Source organism: Oreochromis niloticus, linkage group LG12, assembly GCF_001858045.2.
Source record: "Oreochromis niloticus isolate F11D_XX linkage group LG12, O_niloticus_UMD_NMBU, whole genome shotgun sequence".
Taxonomy (NCBI): domain Eukaryota; kingdom Metazoa; phylum Chordata; class Actinopteri; order Cichliformes; family Cichlidae; genus Oreochromis; species Oreochromis niloticus.
Genome location: NC_031977.2, coordinates 7107610 through 7130026, shown reverse-complemented (window position 1 = coordinate 7130026; position 22417 = coordinate 7107610). Strand labels below are relative to the sequence as shown.

The 22417-nt window shown below is 38.8% G+C and overlaps 1 protein-coding gene across 2 annotated transcripts in view; it reads right to left on the bottom strand.

Annotated features, from left to right (window-relative positions):
• Positions 1 to 18585, bottom strand: part of hk2 (hexokinase 2) — a 44408-nt gene extending 25823 nt beyond the window's left edge. Inside the window, exons 1-8 of one of the 2 annotated variants that reach the window (XM_019365942.2) lie at positions 18281 to 18585; positions 12880 to 13042; positions 11723 to 11871; positions 7109 to 7228; positions 5555 to 5605; positions 4187 to 4282; positions 941 to 1040; positions 222 to 405 (exon numbers count right to left, since the gene is read on the bottom strand). In XM_019365942.2, coding sequence (XP_019221487.1) covers positions 222 to 405; positions 941 to 1040; positions 4187 to 4282; positions 5555 to 5605; positions 7109 to 7228; positions 11723 to 11871; positions 12880 to 13042; positions 18281 to 18343 — 926 coding nt within the window. In that variant the 5' untranslated portion in view covers positions 18344 to 18585. The remainder of the gene's footprint in view (positions 1 to 221; positions 406 to 940; positions 1041 to 4186; positions 4283 to 5554; positions 5606 to 7108; positions 7229 to 11722; positions 11872 to 12879; positions 13043 to 18280) is intronic. The other variant, XM_003448615.5, reaches the window with a different exon arrangement.
• Positions 18586 to 22417: the final 3832 nt, after the last annotated feature.

The window sequence follows — 22417 nt, the reverse complement described above, 5'->3', positions numbered from 1 at the left end:
ACTTTTTTGACAGAACTCTGAATTAGTATATGAAAAAGGTCATTTACATAATAACAGCAACAACAACAACAAAGGTGAAGCAGTCAGACAAAGCATTTCAATATGCCCACATGAATGGAAATCAGAGAGAGTCACTTCTAATTCAAACCCGCCTGCCTGTGAAGCCACCAGCGTGGAATGTTTTATCTAATACCAAGTCAGGTGAGAACAAACACACTCACAGCTGCTTGCCAGGGTTGAATGAGCCTGCGTCCAGTTCCCGGTCAATGTCAGTACGTAGGTCCTCCAGGGCCCCGTCATCCCCAAAAGCACCCCACTCAGTATTTACACACATCCGCCCCTCATCACCATCCAGAACACCAATGTTCCTCATCTGCTCCATGTAGCAAGCGTTGGTCCCCGTTCCTTGAGAAAAGAGATTTCACCACAATAACTCAGTAACAATACAACAGCTGACTGAGAGGTGGGCTGGGGTTAATGGGCTACATTTAAGATTACATTTACAAGATGAGTGTGAAAGCGTCTGTGCTCACTCCTCTCCTCCACCTACCTATTCCACTCTGTATATATTTTTTTATAATACAAGTTACAAATACTATAACAATAATATCATACTTTGCAGCAGAAACTGCATCTGAATGAAATCCATTAAAGGAAACGTTGAATAACTGAATGGAGATGAATAAGAAACTTCAGCAGGGCCATGGAAATTTCTTTTTTGAGTGCAACAATGGGGTGCCACATGTTATGGCCTTCAGCATTAAAAGATTTCTTTTTTTTTTTTATTGATCATGAACATCGATATTTTTACCCAAGAAGAAAACGGATGGAGCAGTTTATCCCTTAAGATGCAGTTTAATGGGTGTTACATCACTGTTGTGTGGCAGAAGTCTCACTGACCCTCATAATCCATTTATAGTCACTGCTACATCAGACTTACCTACAATGAGACCAACTTCACAGTGACGGTCATCAAAGCCACAGGTCATCATGGTTCCCACTGTGTCATTGACCACAGCCACAATGTCAATGTCAAAGTCCTGCAACGAGAATCTATTTATTAAAACAAGCCTCCATTTGAATTCACTACTTCTTGCATCAAAGTATTGTGGATTTACTTCAGCACTTCATTTTGTTTAATTTACTAAACTGAAATCAATCTTTAAGTTTTTATGAGGACATTATTCAGGTGTTTTATCTAAACATGTTTTCTTGCTGAGGTTTGCTGAGGACATTTGTTTAGTTATTGTGGATGACCTTCCATACTTATAGCTGTAAGTATCATTGATGTCGTTGAAAGCACAATGCAGCAGCTCATGTTGTCATTACCCCAGGTCACCTGCACAAGACGCATGTAGTGTTAGCCTGCACAAAAAGACCTTTTCTTCCAAGTTGTAAGAGCCTGAGCACTCACATTGCGAAGGCTCTATTGTATCTGCTCCATTTATTTAATATCAGTCCTCCCTTAGAGTACACGATTTGCATATGAGCTCTAACTAGGATGCTCTTTGGCACTGTGTGTTCACATAGAAACCAAAGCAAACTTTCACATTGTACCATTTGTACTTTTTGCTTTAAAAGAGCCAGTGTGAATTAGTTGTAAGTTTGTTGTCAACAGACACACTAAATATCTTGTTTGAGGTGAGCCAAGCTTCGCGTATACTCAGAATTCACCATAAACTCTAGTTTTGGCACTGGGTTCAGTCATTACTCCTTTTCCTCATGTATGCATGCTCATGAAGATGATTCATAAAGCCCCTGGATACGTGAAAATTATCAACTTGCACGGACATGTTTGCATTGATCGGTAAGTCTGACCATATCACAGTCTCACAGCAAACAGTGTGGCAGATGCATAGCAGAACAAATCAGGCTGGTGGTCTGCATTTGTCTACTCATGTTGTTCCGAGTCTTTCCACTACTTCAGCCAGCTTACTGAAGAAATTAGAAAGGCTTTGAGAAGTGATGTAAGAACCAGTGGTTGATCTGCTCATCTGCTCTGTTATATGCTCTTCATCATCCAACCAGTGACAAGGAGTCAGTGGTTGGATGATCTTGATCACTGTCAAGATGGGCATGTTTCTTCTTGACGTGTGGGATTTAACGATTAGAACGATTTGGTCGTGAAACAGTGGAGTAAAACGAGCAGGCTTGCCTTGTGGTGTCAGGCGTGTTTTGAGATCACGCTGCAAAGTTTCCTCACACTATAATCAGACAGGATCAGAGAAACAACACCTCTATGCTGAGTTTCTCATGTGTGCCCAAGTCTATCTTTTCCTACAGGTTGAGGAATATACACTGATGAACCACGTTATTAGGTACACCTGTTCAAACTCCTGTTAATGCAAATATTCAGTGTGCCAATCAGCTAATACATTAGGCATCGTTAACCATAGCATAGCTGTCGGTGCCACGCTGACTGGTCTGAGGTTACAATTTACACAGCAAAGTTTAAAATCTGATATATTGTCTAATGGTTTGGGGTTTTTTTCCCGGGACATGAAACATAAAAAGATTTTTCTACTATGTGTTACGTGTAATTATTTAGCAGTCCTTAGTTGTAAATTTGTCATCTACAGCAGTGTTTCCCAACCACTGTGCTGCGGCAAATAGGTGTGCCGTGAGAAATGATCAGGTGTGCTGTGGAAGATTATCTGGTTCCACCTGATTAGTACTCTAAACGGCCGGCATGAGTAACTGGCAGAACAACTACATTCTCTTACACTAGAGGGCAGTACAACTACCTGCTCTAATTAAATGGGTTGCCAACTGCCAGTAAAACAGAAGAAGAAGAAGACGAAGAAGAAATTACATAAAGTCATGCTGTGAGTGAGACAACGCAGCATGCAATAGCAATAGATAAATATTTGAAAAGAAATTAGTCAGTCTGACCTGGGTCCTGGAGAAAATTCAGACCCAGATGAAGGCCCTAGCACGAATAGTAGTCAGGTGAAAGCAAAAAATGTAGACTGGGGACAAACCGAGGCAATTCCACTATGCCTGGTGCGCAGGGAAAAATTATCAATATGCTTTTTGTGACATTTTTGTTTGGTGGTGTGCCATGTGATTTTTCTAATGTGAAATATGTGCTGTGGCTCCAAGAGGTTGGGAAACACTGATCTACAGCAGTCGTCCCCAACCTTTTTTGCGCCACGGACCGGTTTATGTCCGACAATATTTTCACGGACCAGACTTTAAGGTGTCGTGGATAAATACAACAAAATAATACCAGTACCGGTACTGAAAATCAAAGATTTATTCATAACACATGGGAAAAGACCCAGGGAAACAGAGTTAACAATAAAAACGATTAAAAATAAATAAATAAATAACGTTAAGAAACGATTAAAACCCTGAAAACCATACATTTCACATCTGAGCCTCAACGCTCGTGGCCCGGTAACAAACGTCTCATGGGCCGGTACCGGTCCATGGCCCGGGGGTTGGGGACCGCTGATCTACAGTATATCTGTCTCAACTTTCTGTTGTATTCATGCTGTTTCAAAAATGATACAAATAGGAAAGCTGCACAGTGGCCTCTGGTGGACAAAGTATGAAAAACCAACATTCATAACATGGTTGAAGGGTGTTTCTCCTGTCTTGTCTTTACAACTGTTCATAAAGAGTTGTAAAAGAGTGTAAAGAAGGGTGGAGTTTTCTGCTCTACACCCTGTGGGCCTCTTGTTAGTTGCTCGTTGAACTTCCTTTTAACACCACAGTACCTGAGTACTGTTGCTGATCATGTCCATCCCTGTATGAACACAGTGTGCCCATCTTCTGATGGCTGCTTCCCACAAGATAACATGCCATGTGTCAAAGCTCAGATCATCCTAAATTGGTTTTCTTGAATATGACACTGATTTCACTGTACTCAAATGGCCTCCACAGTCACCATGCAGGGGAATGGAATGCAGGGGAACAGGACATTTGTGTTACAGCTATGTAGCCGACAATTCTGCAGAAACTGTGATGATATCACGGGAGTGCAGACCAAAATGTTTCCTGACGATTGCTGAATCTATGCTATCAAGAATTAAGTTCTGAAAGCAAAAGGACGTCCAAACTAGTACTACTAAGGTGTGCCTAACACAGTGGCAGGCCAGTGAATGTAACTGCAGCTACACTTAATTAGCACGGTTTCAATACCTTTCCAAATGTTCAAGTGTTTATAAATTTGGATAATTACCCCTCTTTTCTTGATGGATTTTCTCAGAAGGCTGACCACATCGTGTCCTTCCACCCCACTTGACCTGAAGCCTTTAGTCCAAGACATCAAAACAGCCTGCAGATGGAAAAAAAACAACAACAGGACAAGTCAATAAAAAAATAATTTCATGATATATTGCTCAGAGTTGTTACACACCTCATCGACTCACAGAATGATTGAGTGAATCAACCACAGTGATTTACAAATCACCTAAATTCTGAAACACACTTCATCGCTGGCTCTAAGAGTCTCCAACTCAGGTGGCAACGCACACTGTGTTTATAATAACTTAACCTGACAACGACTAAATGCTAACTCCTCCCTGTAAAATGTGGACATTTAAAACAGCAAAGTAAATAAAGAGCAGGTGGTAATTACCCTATAAAAGCAAAAATAAACATTTATCTTTTTATAAACTTCCATGACACAGCCTGGTAAAACGTCTGGGACATGAAAGCTGCTCATTCTAACTAGCATTCATTCAGAGCAAAATTAATGAGTATTATCAATAAGAAATTTCAAGCTGGAAGGATTATATTCTGCCCAGAGACAGTCCACCATGAAGACTTTTAAAATATGTTCACAGTCCAAGCTAATTATGGATTACCTTGGGCACCATATACAGTCCAAACTAAGTAGTTTGATTTGTGTTGAGGTCATGTGTGGTGACAGTGAACATGTTACCTCAGGTGACACATTCAGTGCAGGACTGTGTGCATCACAGGCAAAAAGAGACTGTGACCTTTCTGTTGATGGTATGATTTCAGATTTTGAACTCAGCACAGCACTGTGAAACTTCGTGTTTCCCATTTATTTTTTTATCTGTTAGTCATCAAGTACAAACTACAGAGGAATACGAAACGGGAAAGGTCACTTGGCAACTGGCAGCTGGTAATAAAAAAAAAAGCCAAAGTAATTTTCTGCTAACTAATAATTTCACTTTTAAAATGTATGAACTTTGTGTTCTTTTAGTCTAAAAAAAAAAAAAAAAAAAAGTAAATCTTGTAAAAAAAAAAACCAAAAAAAAAAAAACCAGAAGACTGAATGCCTCCTCAAATGTCTGCTGCAACCAGTTTTACTGCGTATTTTTGCAATAGCCACAAAGACATGTGACCATCTTCACTGTAAAAACAGGTTTGCACATTAAATCTAAAATAATATAACAGACAACATTAAAGTACCAAGTCTCAGTTTTAATATAGGCACGTACACGTTTAGGATTCAGCCCTTTCACCAAACTGTGTCTGAAAGTACTTGAACGTACTTGAACTGTGTCGGAAGTTTGCTAAAACCTTCTTAGGAAGCTGCGTGTCGTTTCAACATATGTTTATAGAGGACGGTGCTCACCTGTGGGTTCAAGCTGAGTGAGGGTTGGATATTAGGCTGAGGTGGAGTTATCTGTCAATTTGAGAAGTGAAAACGTGAAGAACAAATTGTCTAAAAAAAAAAAAAAAAGAAAGAAAAGAAAAAAAGAAAGAAAGAAAAAAAATCTACAAGAGACATCAGTTTGTTTCATCTGTTGCACAAGGGTGCACAGACAAAGTAGAAAATAGCAAAGGCTGAGGAAGTCTTCTGCATGGTGGACAAAAAGAAAAAACCTTTTGAGTGCACAGGGGGAAAAAAAAAGCTCCTGAAGATGTACGCTTAGGGCCAATTTATGAAAACATCCACCCTCCATAAACCGAATTTCTACTTATGAATGAAAATGAGCTTCCTTTAAAAAGATGGAAAGAGAAAAAACTGAATTGAAGGGGAAAAAAGTCTCATAACCCAAACCATTATTTTAATTATACAGGTGGTTTTGGAAAAGCATAGGAGGTTGGCTGTATGTCAAATTAGAACTGCGATATTGCCATTTATTGAATATTTCACTGCTGATGGAAGCAACAGGTAAAATGCACAAGGACACAAAAGCATCGTGCATGCTAAGAATCAGCTAGATTTTTTAAATATTATACAATTAAGCATTAAAAACATGTGGCCAAAGCAAACAAAGGGCTTTTTAGCATGATTGCTCTAAGTTGAGGAGCACAGCACTTGCTGAGAATGTGAAACAAGGATGAAAACTCCAATATCAGTAAATGTTGAAGATGTTTGCAACTTACTGAGTGAAGTGAGCTGTCATAATAATGGCAAATGTGTTGTGTTAAAACTGTTACATATAACACACAGCTGTTCCCTTACTTACACAAACTGAGACTTGGCACTTTAATGTAGTAAAATAAAGAAATAAACCAACAAGAACGCAAAGAGCAAGTGTCCAGATACTCACAGACTGGACCGCATCACTTTTTGCACAGCAAAAGAAGAGTTAGAAAGAATGCCAACGTAATAACCCAAGAAAAGCAGTAGTGTGATGAAGCCCTCACTGACTGCTGTATGTAAAAGCTGACAGCAGAGGACCATTAGAGAAACTTCACACTATTTTCAATACCCTGAAAGAACAAAAAATAAAGGCCCAGTTCATGCAACGGCAGAGCACCGCTGCTCTCCGCATCCCCTTCTTCTCGCTGAGGTGGTCCAGACAAGAAAGGTTATCAGATGACCAGCCAAGTGTACAGACAAGATGTTTCTAAAAACCAGATATCTCCCTGCTACAGTTAGGAGCCACAGATCTGGAAAGGCAACACTTTAAAGGAGATATCTAAAGTATGGTAGCAGTTTGAACTTCTGAAGAGGTCAAAAACAAAAATCTGACTCATTCAGAAACAACTAAAATGCCAAACTTGAAATGGTAACAGTAATTGTGTTATTTTAGAATTGTATTTATTTTAAACAATTTCAACTCTTTATATATCGAAACACAGAAAAAAAAAAAGAGTTCTAATCAAACAGAAATTGAAACTTTATTGAAATCCATCCAAATCTGTGATTTGAGGGCAGAACTTTTAAATCACTCACCTCATCCAACTTAGTCTGCTGGCAGGGAAACGAGAAGGTGAAGCCCAGAGGAAGCTTTTTGTCCTTCATGCCCATCTTGTCCAGATAGTTAGCCAGACAATCAGCTATGTGGTCAAAAAACTACAAGAGAAGAAAGGTCAGTTTTCTTATTAAGTGCAAGATGAAAAATTGCATCTTTAATTTTCCATGCATGTGTGCACTGTTCATCCAACTAGCAATGCTGCTGGTGTAATGAACCTTGTGATACATTAGTAGGAGTCCTGAAGCTGTTTAAATCCTACTAACAAATCTGTCAAGAACAGGCTAACATGGTCTTATACATCACTTCATCACATCTTTGCTATGGCACTTGTAAACAACATCTTAACACAGGCATGCAATAAAGAAAGCTTTCAAAGGACTTTACAGTTCAACACCTTGAATTAAGTAGCTTGTAGAAGCACAAGTAGCAGCAATAAGCTGAAGTAATAGTTTCTGTGTGACTTTATCAACATTTTTGTGGAGGAATTTCGTCCCACTCAACTTTACATTGGCATTCCTTTATGCACAGCTCAAGACTACAATTTGGTCCATTTGAAAACCTTGACTTTTTTTCAGGCATTCTGTTGGAAATTTCCTGCTGTTCTTGGGATCACTGTCCTGCTGCATGACCCAGTTTCAGCTGAGCTTTAGCTGTCAGACAGATGGCCTCACAATTGACTCTTGAATACTTTGGTATACAGAGGAGTTCATGGCTAGCTACCATGGCTTTGTTGTATAGAGCACTTTGAGTACTCCGCTATATAAGAATCAGTCCATTTACCATTTACTAACTCAATGACTGGAAAGTGCCCAGGTCCTGTTGCTGCAAAACAAGCCCACATCAAGCCCAATGCTTGACAGGTGGTATAATGTGTTACTGCTGATGTGTTTGGTTTTTGCCAAATGTGGTACTGTGCATTATGGTAGAACTTCTCCCCTTTGGTCTCATGGGACCAAAGGACATTGCTACGCATTTACCAATACGTGCATGGAAAAGTTCTTTCCCTGCACAAAAAATGACTTTACACACAAAACACGCATTTTAAAGACTTTTGTTCAAATTTCCTAAAGAAAAAAAACATCGATTCATTTGTCTGTACACATGGTTAGAGGCACTTTTAAATGTGATCATAAAGTACAAACAATTCCAGGTACAAATATATTTATAAACACCAGGTTTATGCATGATTTATGGACAGTTTTGTGCGAACACACGAGTGAATAAGTTTTATTGCTCTATCTTGATGCATTCTCAATCATCCAGGAAAGTAAATCTCCAAAAGTTGAATCTGTTCATCTGGACGTAGCGTTTTGTGGGAGAAACATTTCGTCACTCATCCAAGTGACTTCTTCAGTCTCAGCTGACTGCAGGTTTCCCCAAACCTTATAAACAGTACATTTGCATAATGACTGAAACCAGCCCACTTCAGTGACGAAACGTTTCTCCCACAAAACGCTACGTCCAGATGAACAGATTCAACTTTTGGAGATTTATTGCTCCATGTTTGTTTTAAACAGAAGAGCTTTTCTCCTGATAACCCTTCCAAAGAAGTCATACTTGTTCAGTCTTTTTCTAATTGTACTGACACAAACTTTAACATTTAAGATGCTAAATGAGCCCTGCAGAGTCTGGCATGTAGCTTTTAATAAACAGTGGCATGAATCTGCTAGGAAATCCACTCCTGGGAAGATTGTGGGCCCTGTGTTAACACACACCTGGATGCTCCACAGCAGCAAACTCTCAAAACCTCTGCTTTTATGGAGAAACAATTAAATAAGCACATTTGATTGGCAGCAATTGGCTGCTGCTTTGTAGTAATGCTCTCCTTTAATACTCAGTAGTATGATGTTAAATGCAAAACAAAATTACACAACATTAAAATAAAACGTGAGGATTTTTTTGTCACTGTAAAACAAACAAAGGATAATTATACATGCCTAACTGTTATTGCAATATTATTAAAATTTATAAATCAAGCATTTGATCTCTTTCATTCACTGAGTTCAATTCAACAGTCTTAAAAGAGCGACACTGAGGTTGTTAATTAGTGTGTTGTTTTGGTTTTCATGTTGAGCTACATGATTCAGGCCACCTGTGGTTTTCGGGGGAGATGGAGCTCTCTTTAATTTAGTGTTGATATAGACTGCATTCTCTTTCTCTTTCAAAGCCCAACCTACTGCTGAGCTTTTTATTTTTCACTCTTCACCTTGCTCCATCCCGAGGCCATGAAAATGGCTGCTTGTGGATGGGGAATTGCAAGACACTTTGAGTGTTGTGGATACGACACTACAGAAAGCCACAGGGCTCAGCAGGGGTTGGCATTCATGATGGTCTTGGCATCTGTCATATTTGTCTGTTTTTAGTTTGTTGTGTGATGACTTCTGACAACCCTGCCAAAACCCAGTCTGCCAGTTTGCAAAAAACTTTTATTTTTCTTTAGTTTCTAACTAACTTTTTTAATATCTAATTAAAATATTTGCAGTTGAGTGTATTTGTTTGTCTGACAGCTGTTTTATTTTGCTGTGTCCATGACAATTAGGCCACTGTTAACCTACACAGTGTTATGTTTTGATTTCCTGTGTTTAGCACATTTAGTTTAACTATGATGAAATCTACTACAGTGGACCCTCGCTTATCACGAGGGTTACGTTCCAACCTGCGATAGGTGAAATCGGCGAAGTAGCCACCTTTGTTTTTTACAATTATTATAGATGTTTTAAGGCTGTCAAACCCCTCACTACACACTTTATACACTTTTCTCAGACAGGCGTGAACATTTTCACACTTTTCTCTCTTGTTTAAATGCTCTAAAAGTTCAAACCTTTGTAGAAAAAAAGGGTAAATTATTATAGAATGAAACCAAAGATCAAACCCTGTTTTCAGGTCCAGAACATGGGAATAGAGCAGCTGCCAGAGAATTCAACATAATGAATTATCTGACTGTTTTGTTTCGCTTAATGTGCCTTATAATGTGGTGTGCCTTATGGTCTGAAAAATACGATAACTTGTACATTCCGTTAGCATGTCCAGAAGTCCAACTTTTTTTGCGATATTAGCATCGTCCTCTGCCTTTTGGGTGCTACCACAGGTGCCTTTGATGGTGCAAAACGTTTTGTCGACATTGTTGTGTTCGTTGGGGAGAAAACTTACAAACATACAGTACAGCACTTCAGAGTCACACTGCTAGCGATCGAAGATTTATGTAAATTTGACAAGCTGAACGCATTCTGTACTGTACAGGAGACACGGCACGAGATTGATTGACAATGGGCTACAGCCAATCAGGACGCAGAACACAGTCCACTGTAAAAAACAAACAAACAAACAAACAAAAAAAAAAACGTGCAAAATTGCACAAAAAAAATCCGCGAAACAGCGAGGCCGCCAAAGGTGAACCACTTTATAGCGATTGGCCGCTGTATATGAAAAAAGTTATCCATATTACAGTGTGTCATTATTGAACTGAAGCCAAAATACTAGGTGCTGCTAATCAAATGTACTTAACTGATCATCAGCAAGTATGAGCATGTCTATGAAAGCAGAGGTTTTCAGTAGCTTGCTGTCCATTAGTTTGGGAGGGGTTGGAAGGGCTTTTCCAAACAATGTGAACTCCTTTTTCTTTCTACAGTGAAAAAGATTATTCACATGGGAAAAACATTCAAGGCAGCTGAACATCATAGTAAATTCAATGCTCAGAGAAAACACAAGACATTTTAGAATCTACAGACCTCAGGTGAGCATGTTCAATGTTAAAGGTCATGACAGCACTATTAGAAAAAGACTGAACAAATGTGGCTTGCTTGGAAAGGTTGCCAGGAGAAACATCTCTCTGAAAAGAACATGTGAGCACACATTAATTTGGCAGAGTTGCAAACTCAAGGCCATTGTATCAACCATGAACTCCTCTGTATCCAAAAGTTTTCTAAAGTCAACTACAAGGTCATCTGTTAACAACTAGAGCTTGAGCACAGTTGGGTTCTGCAACAGAACAGTGATCCCACGCACAGCAGCATATCTACAAGAGAACAGCTGAAAGAGAAAAGAATCAAGGTCCCAGTGTCCCAGTCAAAGTCCAGTCCTCAACCTTAAGAGAGCGGTTAAGAAATGAACACCTGCAAAAAGTGGGCCTAAATTCCTCCACAATGATGTGAGAGACTGAAAATTATTATTTTAAGTTATTAATTGGTGGTTCTATAAGTTATTGAATGATGAAGTGTGTGTATTTTTGCACACGCTGCTTCTACATTTAGGCTTTGAGCATAAATAATGACACAGTATAAAATGTCATGTGTAATTGTTCATCTGAGGTTGTATTTACCTCATTCTAGCACACTGTAGGGATCAGAGTTTATGTCATTAGAACTGAAAGACATAGTCTTTTCTTTTTACCGTGATTGTACGCACACTGTATAGATTTACTTCAAATAAACTAATGATAATTTAATTGTCATTTTTGGGTTGATGAGGCCAATTTCTCCTGTCAATGTGCGTGCTTCTTTCTTCGTACATGGCTCGTAAACCTCAGCGATAACAAAGCACACGGTAAAAGAAAAAACATAAATTAGCCTTCCATAATGTGAAACGCCTTTTACCTCGGACCCGCTGCCTCTCATGATGTGTTCAGGAATGTCGTAAATCTGACTTTCCATCTCCACTTTTTGCTCGCCGTTACCCATGACTTTGACCAGAAGCACTCGGAAGTTTGATCCACCAAGGTCGAGGGCCAGGAATTCTCCTTGTTCTTTCAACAAAAGAATAAACACAGAGTTACATACAGCACAACACTCACAATCAACCAGAATATTCCCGATATATCAAAAAATACATGTTAAAAAAGTGCTTTAATTTCCCACAATAATATTATTCTACATTATTAATAGTATGTTTGGCATTGATAACAAGGCTGCTATGAAATAATATTTTATAATCTATTGTTCAGTCAGAAAAAAAGTCCTATTTCAATTCCAGGAAGCTAAATTAATGTCTTCTTATCGCACTGCCGACACATTAAATTTATAATTTATAAGTTGTTGTTTTTTCTTGGAAAGTGAATAATTAATTTCTGTCAAACAGTTACTTCATATATCATTCTAGCTGTAATTAAAAACACGCTCATCAATAATGTCAACTCATGTGTGCTTCATGCAGAAGACAAAATACATATATATATATTTTTATTTACTGGTGGCTGCCAGTGTTACTCCTCACCCTTGTAGTAGACACTCTCATCGTTAAATACGGATAAACAGGATAAATTTGAACATGTTAGGTGACTTCCTTCTTAAGTTATCGCAGGCACAATGTAACAAGTCAATAAATAAAAACCACATACAACAAATGTAAGGAATATCTGTTCATGTTTCATCTGTCTTATAAAAATAAATACATAAATAGATATATTAGACGTCACCAAATATTAGTGTACACATCAGGCTTAAAAAACCCTGTATCAGTTGGGCACTAGAAGAAAGTACCAGTGGTGTAATTTTCTATATTTATGCCCTTAGATGAACCTGCCTTGAAAAAGAAACTCCCTCATGTCAGGTTGTGTTTAGGATTAGATAAAAACCTGTTACACTGATTTACTCCCTAAAGAATGAATTATCTGATTAGATTTTGGTTTGAGATGAGAACATCTTGCCTCAAGACAAAATCCCCTTTCAAAAACACATTTTCACTAGACACGTCATTTACACCAACTCTTTACAGTCTCATATGAACAGTATCCTGTACGTGAAACGGGTATTACCTGTTCCGTCAGGAGTGGAGCGCACAAATGTGGGCAGCATCTTGACAGCAGCTGTGGGGTTGGTGTCCCTACACAGGCCTTTGTCCATCTCTCGACGAAATCGTAGTGACACGTCCATCAAAGTCTTGTCTGACAGCTGGAGGTTGTGAAGGTATTTGTCGACCTAGATAAATAAATAAGTAATTAATTAACAAAGTATTAATTAATTACTTTACTTAGATTAGTCTGCATCAGAAAATATAACATGCATTACAGCCTTCTTTGGCAGGGTTCAAGGGGATAATTGCTTAATAGCGTGCAGCTTCCTGTCAACTGTATTGCAGTGTTGAAAAAAAAAACAAAAAAAAACACAGACTCAAATACAAACACAGCGTAAATAGCATCATCATGTTAAAGGTGCACCAAAAATAAATGCCAAATGACTTCTTCTAGTTCCCCAACTGGTAACTGAAGACGTTGACATTGTATAGCTCGATATTTCAGACTCCCGACGCAAGGTGTGCTCCAGCTGCTTCAATACATAAAAGACACTTTGTTCTTCACTTCTATACATTTTGTGTAGAAGATGCTACTTTTTGCACCAAACTTGTGTCCATACTGAGGTATCCTACACCTGAGAGCATGGAAGTGAGCCGGACCAGTGAAAATCCCTTTCTGTCAGTGTGAAGTAGTTTAACTTTACAGTCACTTAATTCCTGAGATGTGAAAATATAAGAAAAAGAAGTGCAATTTCAGCATGTCTCAGTTTCTCTATGTGATAAAGTACTGCTGCTGCATTAAATGAAAGAAATCTGTCACCAGAACTAATACTGGGCTTAAAGTGGAAGAAATTTGCCCACACTGTCCTGTAGTCATAAAGCAGAATGTTTTTGTTAATTCACATAAAATGTCCTGTTGTATTCATTTATTTTACTGTGGACATATTAAAAAAAAAGAGACTACTAAAAGAACTGGAACTTTCTATTCATTTAACACCTCTACTGTAACTTTATTACTTCCGTGTAGCATGAATGCACACGGGGGAGGTCTTTATCGGTGGGACAAATAGTGAAATTTATGAGAACAGCTAAAAGTCCAAAATCCTTCACATTTTCCAAAACCATCTAGTGGGCCGCACTGGAGTCTTTACCAGGCCAATTCTGCCCCCCGGGTCTTATGTTTCACACCACGCCTTAGACGTCCCAACAAAGAAAGAAATGAAAGTTATTCTCAAAATCTTTACAAAATTTTGTAGGCAAACTTAAGAGTCTGGAGCAAGGCTAAAGCAAGAATGTAACAAAAAAAAAAATACATATTGTTCAAGATTTTAGAGAAAAACTATCTATGACGAAAATGAATGAAAATAAGCCCATTTCAACAACTCAACTCTGGTACTAGGTCACCGTGGTCCTCGGGTTGGACTGTGTATCTAGGGAACACAATGGATTCAATGTTGTAGTCCTTGCACACCACTATTATGAAAGTGGAAATTCCACTTCAAGAAAGGAAGAGACTAACATTTGGCAGGAAAATAGGCTGATACCACACACACACACACACACACACACACACACACACACACACACACACAGTGATATTACATAAGTGCATAGTACATAAAAATACAGCTGCAGATTCTTCACATGGCTTGTATAATGCGTCTCAGTTCCAGTGAGTTAAAAGAGCAAATTTCTCAATGAATATGGCATTTTTCTTATTAATAAAGTATAGTGCATGTACTGCATGTAACCAGATCTCTCTAATACCTATTTATTTATTTTTTTAAGTTTTCTCTGTAGCAGTACTTACTGACTGATTTCAGTCAAATGTGAATGGTAAAATCTTTGCTCAGATTCACACCTCTCACTTTTAAATGTGCACCAAACAGGACACTTTTGTTAAAAATAGATTTTCTTTTTTCAATGCAAGGGGCTTTCTCAGTATTATCCATCTCCTCTCAGACTCTTCAGACCCACAGGTATTAGTTTTCCTGGAGCGTGGAAACAGCTTTTTATAGAGTAAAATCGAGATATTTATTCTATACTTTGAAGGGATTTGAGAAGGGGCGAAACATCATAACTTCTTTAGGCTCAGGTATTATCCAAAGCTCCAGTCTCTATTCCAACCTGTTCAGTGTTGGTAGAGCCAGAGGTACCCTCTTTGACCTCTTATTTGCATTTGCTATTGAGAGTCTTTCATTAGCCTTTCAAACTTAACTCTCTTTATTGACCTCAAGAGAGGATCAATAGCAGGTGTTATTCAGAGCTTTAACTTTCCCATGTCTGGGGTGTTGCCTCAGGAAGGGCACCTGGTGCAAAAATCTGCCAAATCGAATACGTGGAGCTGCCTGCTGTGGCGACCCCTTGTGAATGAGGGAGCAGTATGAACTGTTGACACTGACTGGATTAGAACCCAGGAGGAGCACTGTCATCTTGATAGATGCAAGAATCTTTATCTTATCAACCATTTTCTCTGTCAACTTTAATTTTCTCTCCAACTGGTACACCACAGGAAGACTACACTATTAGAATAATAAAATCAACGCTTCTTTAAACTCCTCAATAGGCGCAAATTATCTTGAAAATTATCTTTAGTTCCTGTGAAAGTGAAAAAAGGCATATGTGTTAGGTTAACCAGTGATTCTAAACTGGCAGTAGGGATGAATGTGAGTGTGAATGGCTGTTTATGGCGCCCTGCGGCAGGAACTTGCCCATTGGGAATCCTACTATCCTACTACCTCGCCACCTTTGACAGCTGAGATGGGCTACAGCAGCATTTAACCTCTTGTAAACAGCGCTTCCTATCCTTCTGAAGAGAGCTACACATCTCATACAAGTCACGAGCTATCAAGACTCATTATCTGCTCCTAGAACAGTTCTGAACCATGATCGTGACTGTCCCGTCCTCCACAGTATAACTGTATGTGTTCTTCACAGGCCTTGTACCGTTTTCTTTTGTGGAAAGTGACAGAACAGTTACATGACTAAGCTAAGCTTATGCTTTAGAAGAAAAAAAACAAACAAAAAAACAAAAAAAGACACACACACACACACACACACACACACTGTACAGTATGTTACCAAACCCTGAAATTACCCCCCACCCCTCTGGTAGCCCACTATAGGGGGCTACTACAAAGCTTTATTGCAAGGTTCTTACTATAATGTCTAAAAGCAGGTTTTTACTTTGTCATTAAAGGTTTAATAAGTCTAAAGGCATGGGAATTTATACTTCATTCATTCAATTAAAATTAAATTTAGAAAGAGAAGGGGTCTGAATATTTCCCAAACCAACTTTAAATGTTCCCCTCAGCAGGAGTATCTGACAGACCAATTCACATTTTGTAATTATAAGCTGAGTGTGAGTAAGAAGCCTCACAACAAGAGAAGCTGTTAAAGGTTTCGTAGATGAATGGTAGCGTCTATGAACAAGGAAAATCATCAATTCATACAATTCCCCGTTTAAATGACAGGAATGTCTGGAGTGCAACAATAGGAGAAAACAGCAGAACAACAGAACAAAAGGCCAAATGAGTTCCATTCAGCCATTAATCAAAAAGAATCAGCACAAAAGGTCCAAGGGCAATACTGCTGTACTACCACGTAGGACAAATGCTGTAATTTCGTTTTGGCTATTTCAACAGATTGCATAAGGTTACCACCAGAAACACTGAATAAGAAGTCAAACCGTAGGTAATGAAATGAAAAAGCAGTGAAAAGATTATTCAAAATGGATTACAAAAGGAATTACACTGTCTGAAATGGCAGTAAATTTAAGTGTCATTACGCTATTCTTTAACAGTAATTATCAGGCATGTGCATTTTCACCCATACAGTTTAACTTGCTTACATAAGCTGATCACTAAGCACCCATCTTTCGCATACAGTCTCGTAGGCAAAGTACAGATTGTATCTATTAGTATGCAAGGGCTAGCCTAAAAAGAAGGTTCTATCATTTAAATGTTACAGTCCTGTGACTTGCAGGCTTTTAATTTGAAGCAGTCACAGGAAGTCTTTGTACTGGGGTTGCTAATCATCCCTGTGTTTTCACGAATGATGACGTGTGTTTTAACTGTGAGCCTCTGGGCATCATGAAAAGAACAAGTTGTGCAGAAGACTGAAGCTATCTGCCTGATCTCAGTCAAGACAGATTTTCCCATCTCTACCGCTTTAACAGCATAACGCAGTCACTTTACCAAAGCATGTCACTAACTTATCAAACAGAACATGTTCGAATTAAGGGGTTGGCCTTAAAAATTTAAATATTTTTGAAAATATTATGTATAATGACAATATAATAATACTGTAAACTTGTATTTTATGGTGTCATGTCATTAAGTAACCTGTCCCAAGCCTGAATAAATAGGAGGGTTGCATCAGGAAGGGCCTCCAGCATAAAAACTGCACCAAATCAAACATCTGCGCACATCCGCTGTGGCCATCCCTTGGGAAATAAGGAAGCAGCTGTAAATACCACGTCATTAAGTAACCTTCCTATTGTAGATGATTTTATTTTCCCATTAATCCATTTTCTTACACTTATCCAAATCAGGTTTGCAGGGGGCTGGAGCCAAGCCGAGGTACCTGAAGAGAACCCACACTCACACACAGGGAGCACATGCAGAATCCAAGCAGCAAGGCTCCAGTCAGATGGGTGACTCAGACCCAAGGTCTTCTTGCTGTGGTGCAACAGTGCTAATCACTGTTCCACTGTGCCAACCTGGGTTTGTTTTATTGTTATTAAGTGTTTTGTTTTCTTTTGTTTTGGGCACACTGCAAATTTCTTAAATAAAATTTGGAGATTTCTGTAGCAATGATGGCCTTTTCCTATTATAAATGAACCATCAAGAGCATAAAATACAAGTCGTAGCAGTTAAAACACAGGTTTATTGATGATATGGGAGGGTGCTATAGGTATGTCCTCACTGATCTTAATGGGACATAAATGACTGGAACCACTAAAGTTTTTAACTTTACTGTGCTTTTACTTCCCTGAACAGGAAAAATGTCTGTGTCTTCCACACTTTACCGTTTCTTCCAAGAAAAGGGCGTTAACGATTTCCCCATACAGAGAGTAAGAAAGGGATACACACACACACACACACACACTGCACTGACGAAACCTGATATGACATTACCTTCTCTATAGAGTGCGTAATAAGCTTTATTGAGTCCTGTTACCCAATGCATTGCTCTAACCACCTCTAGTGTGAGCAATGAAGTGGGGTTAATTAAGTTAACGGCAGATTTTTGGCCAAAGAGGAAGAAGTAATAACACGCAAACAATACATGCTAACAGCCTAGCGACCTGTTTGACCCCGGTTTCACGTCCTCCTGAGACGTATCAAGTTCAAATGTCACGTCACCATACTGGAGTTAGCCACCAAAGCAAAACTAGCGGAGTGTTGAACGCCAATACTCACTTTATCTGCTTGGTCATCATGGAGTTCCGTGCTGTAATTAGCCAGAGGGTTCGAGGTTGACATCTTTAGTCAGGGATGTGTGGCGAATTTACGTCCTTCCCGTCCTCCTACTCTACTGACTTACAGAGAAAGTAAATACAAACACAGCTCCCTTAAATAATAAACACACAACAGTGCTAGCTTGTCTTAAATTCGTAAGCTAAACTCGTCTTTAAAAACAGAGTTGTACAAAAAAAAGTCTAGTGAAACTTCCAGCTTCCTGGACCTGGTAGTGTGGTGACGTCAGAGAGAAAGAAGGGCGCCGATTGGCTGCAGAGATGTCGCGGTGATATCACGTTTCCCCAAAAAATGACAGAACAACAGTGCTGAGGTACTACAAAATTTGGTATCGAAGTGATACAAAGTGAATACAGGGCCAGTATTGCAGATACCAATATCAATACTAATACTGTTACTTTTAAGACAGCCGATGATGGGCAGGGCAGAGTGTTATGAGATGAATCATCATCGGTTTCCAAATTCATAACAGAATTTAATGACCACTAAATCACTACGATTTTTTTTACTTTCCACAATACTTAACACAAAGTACACCGTTCAGCCTTTCATGTGTTTTGAAACTGGAATTTAAACGTTCTTGTCTTTGGGTCAGCTTCTGTTGTTTAAATGTGCTATAGGCTATAAATATAATACATGTGACAGTCAGCACAAAAAGATTCAGACATTTTTTACAGTGCATGTTTGAGGAGTATTTTTTCATTTGCATAAAATAACGCAATAAACACAATTCAATGAGCTACACACTGAACTTAGAGCAGGGGTGTCCAACTCCAGGCCTCAAGGGCCGGTGTCCAGCAGGTTTAAGGTGTGCCCTTGATCCAACACAACTTATTTAAACGGCTAAATTACCTCCTCAACATGTCTTAAAATTCTCTAGAGTCCTGGTAATAAACTAATCATTTGATTTAGGTGAGCTGACCCAGGGTGATATCTCAAACCTGCAGGACATCGGCTCTTGAGGCTTGGAGTTGGACACCCCTGACTTAGAAGATAGAGACAGCATATCAGTCCTATCGTGCTTGTATCGATCTGATACCAAAACCAGCATTTTAATCGATGCTATCAATATTTGGATTGATCTGCCCATACAGTACAGAGATGTTTCAGATATGAACCAAACAATAGGAGTGCAACTTCTCAGCCGTTTGTAGTTACTTTGCAGATTGTGATTTTTATACAAGGTACAATAATGTATAAAATTCACTTCAGGCAGGTTCCAAATTTTATCCAGTATCTCAATAATAAACAACTCAAACAAGGAAATAAACACACAAAAAACATTTTCAAACAGCCAAACTTGGAACAGCCTACCTGGCACTTATAATCCAAATTTCTCTCATTAAACGAGTTGTAAACAAGTATTGGTGTATGTATGCCCTCACTTGATAGCATCGTAGGCTCCCTCTTCTGTGTGATCCTTGTATCACGCGAACATCTATTTATAGAATGATTTCGAAAGTTACGTTTGGTCACGGCGGTATGTGACCAGAGGGATTTGATTGAAGGGCATGGATCAAATGGAAATTTGTGTGGGCAGACCGGGTGTTTTAATAAGAAAAATAAGAAATGTGTTGCTTTTCACATTCTTTTGTTCTGAAACTGCTCAGACAAAAACTCAGTAAGTCTGGTTCCTATCTTTAAACAATGTTGCCACTAGCAACAACAACAAAATGTATGATAAGATCAAAACTTCCAAGAGTGAATCTGAAGGGAAGAAGTTCCTGTGGTCTCCAGTAAAATGATGGAACAATATCTTACACAGAACTATCACCATGCAAATCTAACTCACATTAACCCAATTCGACACATACAAAAACCTCATATCACACATCTTTTTTTCACTTACTCAGTGCAGATCAGTACCAAAAACTATTGCACATATAAATCAGTTCATCAAGTGCAGTTACTTTGATGAAAATTTGGGGAAAAAAACAGTAGTTTTTCCCAAATGCTGTCTCACATTTCTTAAAACTGCCCCATTCTTTCTTAATACCACCCAAAGACCTGGTATAAGACACACATGGTAACACATTCGGCCTTGGGACAGATTCAAACCCGGGCCTCTGCATTAACTTTACAGCATGTGGGCTGCCTGCTCTACCCAGTAAGCTTTTAAGCCCCCAAATATGACATTTTTCTACTTACATTTAGAAAACTTCGGAGAAAAAGACTTCGCAGATGACCACACATGCACAGACAGACGCGCACACACATCAACATATGTGCAATACCACTAAGTGTAATTTTTCTAACAAAACATAGTATGTAATTCTATTTTATATAGCATGTTATTCTTTTTATCTTATTCTATTCCATTGTTTTTCTTAATTTTTACTGCTTGTAACTTTGCACTGTCCACTTTCTGCCGTGACCCAACAAATTTCCCACGTGTGGGACTAATAAAGGCTTGAAAATTCAGACCTTCCATACACAACTGGCACTCATTCAATCCTACACAAACAAAGCACCAAATGTAAGTGCAGTAAAAGCAGTAAGGAACCACCACCATGCCCTATATAGTTTGTAAAAAGCATTGTACACAGATGTTTCAGTACAACACAGGGCAACCTAATTATGCTGAGGTTGGGTTGCGCTCTTTATCCTGCGTCCCTCATTATCATTCCACGAAGAAAAACATCTGGAAGTACTGTCCTTTGTTTTGCTCTTGTCTTCCTACCTCTCCTCCTCCTCTGCATCTTAGATTGTTCCCAGAGAAAACCATCCATCTTCCATCACCTCATTAGCAACACTTGTTGAGTTTTTGCCTACAAGTGAATTGCTGTGAAAATACATTTGAGAGTGTTTGGAGCAGTATTACATCAGGAGTAAATATACTTTGTTTTAGTGTTTACTGACATAAATTGGTCGGCTTTCGGAGCTTTGTTGCTAGAGAACTAACTCTGGCGCTGTATACCACGCTCTCATTGTCCTGAGACAACTTAATGAATCTCATTATTCTGGCAAAAACTTTACTCGCTTTCATCTCATTAAAACAGATTTTGGACCATGAAACACTTTTGATGCACCACAGATGGCAAAAGTAAACATTACCACAGCACAGATGTTATATCTTAGATCCAACAACTCAGAGTAGTTAATGAATCTCACAGTGGTTACATTTTATTGACCTCCATCTCCCCGATATGTGAGTTTTATTGTTGAATCGAGGATTTTGGTGTCAGATGTTTGCTGCCTTTATAATGCCATGTATACTACATTTTATCACAAATCTGCTGTGGTGTGACTTTTTGCTTAAAATTCACCTCTTTGCAAATTAACTGATGTACGAAGAAAAATCTAAGGCATTCAATTTTCTGTGTGTTGCCAAATACAAGATAGTTTTTCCACAGAAACAGTTGTTGTTGAAACAAGATGTTCAAGTCGTTCGGCAAACAACTCTGTTTCAAAAAATGATATTCCTAAGAGTGATTGATGGTTTCCGAACATTTCCTGAGAGATAAGTGTGTGTGGAGATCAGCTCAGGTAAAATGAAAATCTGTAATGCGTCGGGTAGCTACTGTTGTGTAATGAGGCGTGTTGCATCATGCGTAAAGTTATGTGAATACTCAGTAACCTCCCCTTTAAGACACAACGTCGGTTTGTACGCGTTGGCTCTCGCTGCTCATTACGGGAATGGGAGGGACATGTACAAAACAGCAATCATCTCTCTGCCTGAGAGACTAGTGTGAACGTCTGGTGTGTTCCAAAATTTACATTTTTAGTTTAAACTATGAAATTAAATTGCAAAGCGTTACATTGAAAGTAGAAACTACACTATACGTTTTTATTATGCAAACTGTTTTACAAATGGTGAGTTTGTTTTACAGTTTCTTTTTACTTTTTTTCAGTTGAAGTACGCATAGAAACTATACTTGTAACAGCATGAGGCTAATCACACTGAAAATGAGGCTAATGTGGATGAGGAAATGTGGTACTGATTTGAGACTGCGTTAAGAGTGGTGACAATGATGTGTGAATTGCACTAAAGCGATTGGGGAAAAGTGTAATATAGTAAATTGCGCTTTTCTAAAAAATATGAGCACTCAAGGCACTTTCTCCCATAAGTCTCATTCGCCC